At 38.5% G+C, this 11,281-nt stretch overlaps 1 protein-coding gene across 1 annotated transcript in view; it reads right to left on the bottom strand.

Annotated features, from left to right (window-relative positions):
* KALRN (kalirin RhoGEF kinase) overlaps positions 1-11,281 on the bottom strand; it is a 1,074,930-nt gene that overhangs the window by 26,729 nt on the left and 1,036,920 nt on the right. The window contains exon 59 of the mRNA XM_042782122.1: positions 4,440-4,640. Within this exon, the coding sequence (XP_042638056.1) occupies positions 4,440-4,640 (201 nt within the window). The remainder of the gene's footprint in view (positions 1-4,439; positions 4,641-11,281) is intronic.

Raw genomic sequence — 11,281 nt, 5'->3', positions numbered from 1 at the left:
CTTCTGTGTCTGTGTTAATTGGTTTCCCTTTTCTTTGTTGAAGAGGGTCTGTGCAATCCTTCTGCCTAGTCCGCCATCTTGCCGGAACTCTATCCAGTAATTTTTAAGGAGGGTATTATTCAGTTTCCATGTGTTTGCTCTTTTTTGTTCATCTTTCTATTGTTGATTTCTAATTTTATAGCATTGTGATCTGAGAAAATGCTTTGCAGTATTTCAATGTTTTTAAATTTATTCAGGCTTGCTTTGTGGCCTAACACATGGTCTATCCTGGAGAATGTTGCATGTGCACTGGAAAAGAATGTACATTGTGCTGTTGTTGGATGAAGTGCTCTGTAGATGTCTATAAGGTCAAGTGGGTAGATTGAATTGTTTAGTTCTTCTGAGTCTGTTGAGTTTCTTTCTAGTTCTACCTTTCATTGAAATTGGTTTATTAAAGTCTCCTTCTATGACTGTGGAGTCATCTGTCGTTTCAATTCTGTTAAAGTCTGATTTATGTATTTTGGGGTGCTTTTGCTGGGTGCATAGATATTTATTATGGTTATGTTCTCTTGTTCCATCGATCCTTTAATCATTACATAATGTCCTTTCTTGTCTCTTATGGTGGTTTTTATCTTAAAGTCAATTTTATCAGAAATTAATATTGCCCCTCCTGCACTTTTTTGATTGCCATTTGCTTGATATGTCATTACCCAACCTTTGATTTTTAGTCAAGTTTTGTCTTTGTCTCTAAGGTATGTCTCTTGTTAGACAGCACATTGACAGGTTATATTTTCTTATCCAGTCTGTAACTCTCCGTCTCGAGTGGTGCATGTAATCCATTTACATTCAGTGTAATTATTGACAAGTATGAATTTGTTGCTGTCATTTTGTTATGTGTTTTTTCATGGTGTTGCTTATTTCTTTGTTCCATGTAATTTCCTGTGCTGAGCTCATTTTTATTTATGAATTATGTTATCATTTCCTTAGCTGTTATTGTTTTTGTATTTGCTAAACATCTATGCTCATCCTTTTTTATTTTGATGCAAAGGTTTATTATTTTTCTTTGAGGTTATCCTGTGATATATAATAGTTTAGAACAGTTTGTTCTCTCTTGCAATTGTCTTGATTTCCTCACCATTTAAAGTTCTGTAACTAAACTATTTTTTCCCCTCCTTTTGGCTTGTACTTGTTCTCATTTACCAATTGATGTCTCTGGTTCCCTGTTTACAGTCTTGTAAGGTTATTTTAGTTTGGATACTTCTATAACTGGGTTGATTTCTGGGTTGTATCATCATGTGTGTTAATTGTTGGTCATTGTTTGTTGTTGTTGGTTCTCTGTCTGAAGGACTCCCTTTAGAATCTCTTGGAAGGTTGGGCTGGTTTTAACAAATCCCCTTAATTTCTGCTTGTCTGGAAATGTCCTAATTTCACTATCATATTTGAGGGACAATTTGCTGGGTAGATAATTCCTGGTTGGAGATTTTTTTTCTTTCAGTGTTTTATATATATCATCCCATTGCCTTGTCACCTGCATGGTTTCTTCTGAGAAATCAGAGGTTTGTCTTCGTGCTTGCCTTTTGTAAGCAACTTTTTGTTTTTTTCCATGCTGCTTTCAGGATTCTTTCCTGTCTTTGGTTTTGGTGAGTTTGATGATGATATTTCTTGATGATTTTCTTTTGGGGTCTACCATGTTTGGGGTTCGTTGAACTTGATTGCATATATTCTCATCTTTCATCCTATTAGGGAAATTCTCTTCCAACAAATCTTTGACAATTTTCTCTGTAGTTTTATTTGTCTCTTCCTGTTCTGGAATTCCAGTTACACATAGGTTATTCCTCTTGATGGTACCCACATGAATCTTAGGCTTTCTTCATTTTGCTTTGATCTTTTTTTTTTCTGATTGATTCCTTAACAAAGTAGTATTGAGGTATTTGTCTTCAATCTCACTAATTGATTTATATTCTATATTTCCAAAACTTTAGTATTCATCTTCTGGATTTCTATTTGTAGATTTTGTATCACTTCTAATTTTTTGTGTATTTTGTCATTTGGTTCTTGTGTTGTTTCCCTAAATATTTTTAGAGTTTTGTCTGTGTTTTCCTTAATTTTGTCAGTGTTTGCTTTGATCTGTCTCTCAATCTGTTGAAGGTACCTAAAAATAATTCTTTTGAATTTGTATCAGGGAGTTCAAATACTGTTTCTTCCATAGGGATATTTTCTGGGTCTATATCCTGGTCCCTTGTTTCTACTGCTTTATCTTGCTTCTTTGTGTGGGCTATTATAGTCTGTTGTCTCAGAGATATTGTGATGTGTTGTTGTATTTATATTTAATTGGTGATTGTATATTGGTGTCATTCACCTATGATTTTTTTTCCTTTGTTTTGTTTGATATATCTGAGTAAGCAGGGTACTATGCTTCTCTATTCCTAGCTGACCACACTTAAGCACTCACCACCTGTCTCCTGGTGGGGATGATAGAGAATGAGAGTGTATGCACAGATCTGTGTTAGCTCATGAAGTGAAGTTAAGAGTGAGTTGAGCTGGTATTGACTGTCATGTATCGATGGTCAGTTGGTGCAGAAATATGTGGTGGCCCTCACTCAGTAGGTGAAGCTGCAGGAGGTGTGGGTGTGATTGGGTTGTATTGACATGGTTGCTGTCTCCCACTTAGATGACAACGACTACAACAACAACAATAAAAAACTCCAAAAAAATAAAAACAAGGGGACAAAAGACACAAACCACATAAACAAACCAGAACAATTGCACGCGCACACATAAACACACACACACAGACAAAGGAAATGCATTAAATGAGAAGGAATATTTAAAGAAATACTTTAAAAAGACAAAAGACAAAATGGGCCAAAGAAATAAAAAAACAATTTTAAATCAAACAAACAAAACCCAAATGGGATGTACGGGGCAGGTACCCAAGCTCCATCAGGACACACAGACTGGGATGGAATTCTTGCTGATCCAGAAGGTGGGTGGAGATGGGGGATGGCCACACCTCTGTTCACCAAGAGGGTATGGGGTATTAGAGTAACAAGAGGAATATTGCATCTTTTCTATAGTCAGCCTCCAGTGCAGTTACCTGTGCTGTCCTCAGCAAATGGAGCCTATTTTTAGGTCACTGGTATAAGAACATTGCAGCTTACAAATATCCAAAATGGCCAGACTGCTTGCAAATATTCAAAATGGTTGGGCCCTCAGGACAGCCAAAAGTCCATAGCTCCTTATTGTCTCCTTATTTGTTATTTTTCTTTCTCATTATGAGCCACCAGTACAGTTGTCCATGCAGTCCTTAGTGAGCAGGGCCAAGTGTTAGGTTATTGACCAGATCCTAAGGCCACTTGTAAATATTCCAACTGGCCGTGCCATCAGGATAGCCGATAGTCTGCAGTTCCATTAGTGTCCTTATTCTCTGTTTTCATTCAGGTTCTTCTACTAGTTGGTATTTAAACCACTTCTTTATCCTTCCTTTCAAAGCTCAGGGCTACAGGATAATCTTCAGTATCTATGTCAACTGGTTTCTCTTTTCTTTATTGAAGAGGGTCTATGTAGCTTGTCTGCCTATTTTGTCATCTTGCTGGAAGATCCCTTTGTATAGGTCTTTTGTGAAGTCTTCTCTCTCTTTTCTAGCTCATTCCTTCCCACTGGTCTCTTCTCCTACTTTCCTTGACAGGAGCAAAGGACCTATGAAGGCCTTCTTTTTCTTTTCTCTGACCCACCTAGGGGTGAAGTAGGAGTGGTAAGAGTAGAGTAGAGTAGGTTTGGCCTAGTTGGATCCATCCCCCTGAACTTCTTGGAATGCTCAAGGGAGTAATTAACAGTAGCTCTGCTCCTAGACCAGCAAGTCTCAGCTGCCAAGTTCACCCAAAGAGCTTCTGGATAATGCAGATACCCAAGCTCCCTCCCAGGCTAGTGAATCAGAATCTCAGTCACCACAAAGCAATGGCCTCCCAAGCTCACAGCATAACCAGGATTCAGCACAGGATTAGGTCAGGCACAGCCTCATCCATAAATCTTCCCTGAACCTCAAGTTCAACCAAGCGCCTTTCTATCTCACAGCAATTCTCCCAAATGTGTGCATTTCTTTCTTAGCATTTCCACTCTACCTCTGTCAATATCTTTTCCTAACTTCCTACACAGTTCAAGAGTCCATAATAGAAAAAAGGAAATTGGAGTGAAAGAGATATGGGTCCAAGTTGCAGCTTCTCCACTTACTAGTTTTAAGGAGCTATTTATTTCACCTTCCTTAACCTTGCATTTCTTATCTATAAAATGGGAAGAGCATTTATATAAAATGAGGGAGAGAGTGTGCATGCTACATACAGAACTGTATAAACTAAACTATAAAACACTGTGTAACTTGTAGGTGTCCTTTCCATTAATTGGGGACAATAAATGACCCCAACAGCTGGGGACCACCTTAGAGAGATGGGTCCTGTACTCACAGTTCCAAAATCAGGATGTAGGATGTGGGAGACTCATAGGTGTCATGGAGAGTGATATACTGTGGGTGCTGCAGGTGCTGGAGGAGGGCAGCCTCATGGGCAGCCTGTTCTTTCTTCTTCATTTTTTTGCTAACAAATTTCACAGCAACATCTTTGCGGGTAGCTTTGTGAATGCACTTCTTTACTATCGAGAAACGGCCTCTGGAAAATAAAAAGGAAAGAGCATTTTATAAAGATGCATGCATTAGCTGGGTGTCATTTTATCTGGTGATGTGCAAAATTTTGTTGAAGCAGTCAGTAATATTAGGAATCTTACTTTCCTATATTTCTAATTATAATACTATTCAGAAAGCCCATTTTTTTCCTCCTGTAGCACTTTAAAAGAGCTCTGGTGGTGTAGGGGTTAAGGCATTTGGCTACTAACCAAAAGGTCAGTGGTTCAAATCCATCAGCTGATCTGTAGAAGAAAGATGGGATGGTCTGCTTCTGTAAAGCCTTGGAAACCCAATGGGGGTCACTATGAGTCAGAATAGACTCAATGGCAGTGAGTTTGGTTTTGGTTTGGTAGCATTTTAGGATTCTTAGAGATGCAAAAAGCTAACTAAAATCATCTCCTTAGCCAATATATGTCTCTGTTATTTTGAACATCAACCACAGGTTCAGTTTTCTTTTGTAAGTAGAATATATTTCTAGAAAACAAAACAATAACAACAGTAATAACATTAAAGAAGGAGGAATTCTACTGTAAAATAATTTAAAAACCATCTCTAAGGAGGCTATTTATTAATTTTATTTATTATATTTGCTGTGAAAAATTTCAAATGTACACAAAAGTAAGGACAATAGAATAATGGGTTCATGCACTCAACAACTAGCTTTCATAATTACTAACATTTTGCCAAATCTTGTTTCCTCTATTTCTTTCTCAACCTCTACTTTTTTTTTCTGGAATATTTTAAAGCCAAACCTGGATATCATATCATTTCATTCATAAATACTTCAATATGCACCTCTAATTAACAAGGATATTGAAGAATATATTATTACCATGCCATTACCACATTTAATGAAATTAACCACCATTAAATAGAGAGAATGGTCCCCAGACTGAGTGTAGCCCTATGGAAAGGGGTAAGTAAGCAGATTAGAAGAAAAGGAAGCAGAGAAGGGAGCAGCCGTCCCAGCCCTATCCATAAGGCTTCTTAACCCATGAAGAGAGGAGTAAACAGACTGGATTAGTCCATTCCTCTAGTAGAAATGGAAGCAATAGTTTCCATGACAACCACTAGGTCATTCAACTGACTCCTTAACCTGGCTCTGTGCTTACCAAGCAACTTTTTGATAGCAATATTTTCCCACTATATAGATTTGCCTGCAAGAAGAGAATGTGATAACGAGTATAACAGGTATTCTACAAATATTAATTGAATACCTTTTATATACTGGACATCATTCTTGATGTAATTAACAAGAATTTGGTCAAACTGGCAGTTCTATTTTTACATAATAAATTAGTAAATTGTCATTCTGGTTTTTAACAGCAGTTTCTGGTGAGTTTGATTGCCGTAAGTCACTCCCTCCAGAGCACTTTAGATGCATGACAACAACTAAATGCTAAGGACAGAGCCCTAGGATTTGGTAGCCATGTCAAGGTACTGCTACCTTAATTTTTTTTTAAACTTTTGAAAAAACTTAAAATTAAAAAAAGATTTTTAACTTGTTTTTAAACTTTTTTGTCAAAATTATGCATCTTCATGATTTAAAAAGTCAATTAGCTTTACTAATTTAGTAACAAGGTTTGTTACTAAAAAAACAATAGTTCCCCATCCTCCCACTCCAACCCTAATTTTCATCCCAGGTGACAGATTAATATAGTAGTTTAATGTATTTTAGCTGAATATTTTGGTATTTATTTCTTTGACTCTAAATGGTATTCTTTGGGTAGCTGTTTCTCAGTTTTTCAGTTTCAGTTAGTATCTCTTGACATCCTACTATGGAAGATGAGATTTTAGTCTTTTTCCTCCTGTCCCTGCACATACCCTTTTTGCCATCCCCTGTTCTAACCAGGTTAGCGGTTCAAACCCACCAGTCACTCTGCAGAAGGAAGACTGGGCAATCTACTTCTGTAAAGCTTTACTGCCTTGGAAACCCAAAGGAGGTTGCTATGAGTCAGAATCCACTCAATGGCAGTGAGTTTGGTTTTTGGTTTTGTCTTTCTAACAGAATTGTACTTAATCAATATTTACTGTTAACATTGTTACACCTATGTAGATACTATTTATAATTGAGCCATCTAGTAAACTATGTGTTAAGGATTAAATTGTGTCCTCCAAAAATGTTTTGGAATCTTAACCCGAATACCTATGGGTGTGATCTCATTTGAGAGTAGAGCTTGCTTTGTTATGTTAATGAGCCCATTTCAGTGTAGAGTATGTCTTAGACTTAATTGCTTTTGAGTTATAAAAAGAGCAGATTAGGCACAGGGAGACACAAACACCAAGGCTGGGGAAGATGACACGCTACATGGAGATTGCCAATCAAGGAAAGCCAAATCTACAGGAACTGAAAATGATCTTCCTCTAGAGATGACAGAGAATGAGCTTTTCCCCTAGAGCTGATGCCCTTAATTTGATTATCTAGCCTCTTGTTGTTATGTGCCGTCGAGTCGGACCCAACTCATAGCGACCCCTCCTTGGGTTGCCAAGGCAGTATCACTACAGAAGTAGTTTCTTTTCGTTAAAACCATCCAGTTGTGGTATTTCTGTTACAGCAGCACTAAGAGGCTAAGGCGTTATGATTACTTTCCTTTTTGTGGTCCAACGCATTTTCCAACCATTTCTGAAAAGGTACATGGCACGGGAAAGAAATCATTTGAGACTCGCTTATCTGAAATGTGCTTATTCTACTTGTAAACTTGATCAAAAGCTGAGCTGGGTAGCATTCTAGGTTGGAAAAAAATTTCATTCAGAATTTTGGAGGAATTTTTCTATTACCTTCTAACTTCCAGTGCTAATGTTGATGTTAACTGTTAATGTTAGGATTCCTGTTTTTATATGATCTTTTTTCCTTTCCAAAAGTGTAGGATTTTCTCTTTTCCTCATTGTTGAGAAATATCACAATTGATGTGTCCTGGGGTCAGTCTATTTTCACCCATTTGGTTGGGCACTCAGGGTGCTCACTCAATTGGTGAATACATCTTTTTCATTCTGGGAAAATTTTATTTTTTAAAACTAATTTCTTCTTTTCTATTTTTTTTCCTCCCATTCTCTCTGGAACTTTTGTTTTTGAAATATTGAACTCCTTTGTCTAGTTTTCTAATTTTCTTTGCATATTCTATTTTCTATCTTTTTCCTTTTTTTGGGAGGTTTCCCACCCTTCTATTAAGGTTTTCTTAGAGCTCAAGATTATTCTGATTTTTTTTAAGTAGTATTATGTACTTGTTTCATAGTTGGAATATTGTGTCTTATTAATGAGAACAAACAAATAAACAAAAAACAACCAAACTCACTGCCATCGAGTTAGTGACTCCCTTTGGGTTTCCAAGGTGGTAGATACCCATTCTTCCTTCTGTAGAGTGGCTGGTGGGTTTGAACTGCCAACCTATTAATGAGATTTTTTTTTCAATCTATCTTCTTTTGCATACTTAGTTACTTCCTGTTCTGGTTACCTAGTGCCACTCTGACAAGAACATACAGCAAATGCCGATGGCCTTAACAAACAGGAGTTTATTCTCTTACAGGTTGGAGGCTTTAAGTCCAAGTTCAAAGTGCCAGGCTCTAGGGCTGGGTGAAAGCCCCTCAACCTTGGGGTTCAGCTATGCCTCCTGCTCTGGCCCACTGGAGCTAGAGGTGTTTCTTCACTCAGATAGCTGCTGGCTGCTGAGGCTGAGAAACCCAATGTTGACAAGTAAAAAAGGCACAGTCCTGATGTTACCAAACCACACAGCAGGCCATTAATTTAGGTCCATTAATTTAAGTCCCAAGGTCGGCAGAGCATGGCAGGCTGCTGAACAATGACATGGCTACATGCAGGGTCCAAGCGTGCCATAAGCTAGAGATCATTCCCCAAGGCTTCTGCTTATATACAGGAAGCAGACCACATTCCCTAAGACAGCTACTCAGCTGTTCACAGTAGATTCCGCCATGGAGTTGACTGCCAGTTTCATCATGGGTAATAATACATCCAGCCTCCCAGCCACTCAACCAGGCCCAGCTACGTTGACACACAAACTGAATTACCACACTTCCTTTTTTTTTTTAAATCAATCTTTCATTTTATTTATTTTTAATTTTTATTGTGATTTGGGTGAAAGTTTACAGAGCAGATTGGTTTTCCATTCAATTCATACACATTTTAATTCATGACGTTGATTGCAGTCTCTACATATAACAGCACTCTTCCTCCTTCCTTCCTGCGTTTACTGTTTCCATTTGTCCTTCTTTTCTATCCCTTCCTGCATTCTGAGCTTCATCCCTGGTAAATGCTACCCTTTTGATCTCATATAATTGTTCTAAGGAGTGCATACCTCTCTAGTGTTATTGTTCACCTTGTACACCTGTCTATTGTTTGACTGAAAGTTGAGCCACAAGGGTGACTTCAGTTCCAGGCTTGAAGGATGTCTAAGGGCCATAATCTCAGTGGTTCCACCAGTCTTATCAGAGCAGCAAGCCCTACTCTTTTTTTTTTTTTTTTGAGTTTTGTTTCATATTTTTCTCCCACTCTATCTTGGACCACCTATTGTGATCCCTTTCAGAGCAGTTGGCAGTGGCAGCTGGACACAATCTAGTTCTTCTAGTCTCAGGATCATGGAGGTTGGGGCTCAAATAGGCCCTTAGTCCTTTGGATTGTTTCCTTGTATCTTTGATTTTCTTCACTCTTCTTTGCTCCGGACAAGGAGAAACCAATAGATGCACCTTAGATGGCTGCTCACAAGCTCAACCATTATTTCTTCAAACACTTTTTCTACACCAATCTCTTTCCTCTCTTCCTTAGGATTCTAATGACATGAATATTATACCTTTTAATATTATCCTACAGGTCCTTGAGACTGTGTTTGATGTTTTTTTTAATTTTATTAAAATGATTTGGGTAAAAGTTTACAGAGCAAATTCATCTTCTATACAGCAGTTCACATACACTTTGTCTCATGACATTGACTGCAATTTCCCACAATGCAACAGCACCTCCTCCTCATAGCTCCTCCTCCCACCTCCTCCTCATAGCTACCTGCCTCTTCCCTGTGTCCTTCCCTCCCATGCACTTCTGACCCTCGACCTGTCTCCCTGTGCATACACAGCCCTCTATTCTCCCATGATTGATCTCTCTAAAGAGTGTATCTACCTAATGTAGATGTTCCGCTCATATATCTGTCTTTTTCTTTGGCTGGAAGCCACAGGAGGGGGTTCAATTTCAGACTGGAAGGGCAGCTTGGGGCAAACCTGGTCTTTTTTTCTTTTCTTTTTTTTTTCATGATTTTGAGTTTTGTTCCACATGTTCTCCCCCTCTATCCAGGATCTCCTACATAGATGCCTTTCTGAATGGTTGACAGTGGTAGCCAGGCATCATCTAGTTCTTCTGGTCTCATAGTCATATAGACTGAGGACTGCATGGTGTACAAGTTGCTTGGACCAATTGTTTCCATGACTCTTTGGTTTTCTTCATTCTTCTTTGCTCTGGACAAGGAGAGACTCATCGTTGCATCTAGATGGCTGCTTGCAAGCTTTTAAGATTGCACTCACTACTCGCCAAACTAGGATGTGGAACAATGCTTTTGTGTAGTATGTTATGCCGATTGACCTTGACATCCCCTATGACCATGGTCCCGAGCCAAAGGTCCAGCTACTTGCTCCCCCTGGGTAGCTGGCTGTGGCCAAGAAGTGAATATAAACTTATCCCTTGTCAGCTCTACTATATACCTGGAAATTCTTACAGAACATACAAATACATTTGTAGAAACATTGTCTGCCAACCCTATACATGATCATGGGCACCCTCCCCCCTGCATAGACATACCTAATAGTTCAGCCTGTATACCCATCTATCAATGTTTGCACTCACTGACAACACAGTATTGTATGTGCAAAAGGGTTTACCTTTGTTGTCTGTACCTCCCATGCACCCTCTATGTCTTCATCTACCTCAATGCCACCATGTTGATCACTCACTTCCCTTCACCCAAATCAATACTTATCTCTACCTACCTAGCAGTGTTCCCTCCTCTCTTCTCCCACCCCTGGTAACCAACGAAGAAAATTTCTTTCCCTATATGAACTTTTCCTTGACTTTTTACAATAACAGGCTAATACAATATTTGTCCTTCTGTGATTAACTTATTTCACTCAGCATAATGTCCTGCAAGTTCATTTATGTTATATGGTGTTTTGCAGATACTGTGTTATTCTTTAGGGTTGCAAAGTATCCCATTGTGTGTATGTACCATAGTTTGGTTATCCATTCTTCTGTTGATGGGCCCCTTGCTTTTTTCCATCTTTTTGCTATTATAAATAGTGCTGTGATGAATTTGGGTATGCATATATCTGCTCTTGTCCTGGCTCTCACTTCTTTAGGATATATACCTAGAATGGAATGGCTGGGTCAAATGGTATTTCTAATTCCAGCTTTGGAAGGAATTGCCATACTGCTTTCCACAGTGGTTGTATCCTTTGATAGTCTAGCAGTGTATGAGACTCCCAATCTCTCCACATCCTTGCCAGCATTTGTTATTTTCTTGTTGAACTTTGCTGCTAGTGCTGGGGCAAGATGGTATCTCATTGTGGTTTTGATTTGCATCTCTCTAATGGCTAATAGGAGCTCTGGTAGCATAGTGGCTAAAGCACTTGACT

Source organism: Orycteropus afer, unplaced genomic scaffold (assembly GCF_000298275.1).
Source record: "Orycteropus afer afer isolate SDZICR_OR568_19922 unplaced genomic scaffold, OryAfe1.0 scaffold00245, whole genome shotgun sequence".
In the NCBI taxonomy this organism is placed as follows: domain Eukaryota; kingdom Metazoa; phylum Chordata; class Mammalia; order Tubulidentata; family Orycteropodidae; genus Orycteropus; species Orycteropus afer.
Note: the sequence above shows the minus strand (reverse complement) of the source record. Positions and strands in the feature narration are given on the sequence as shown.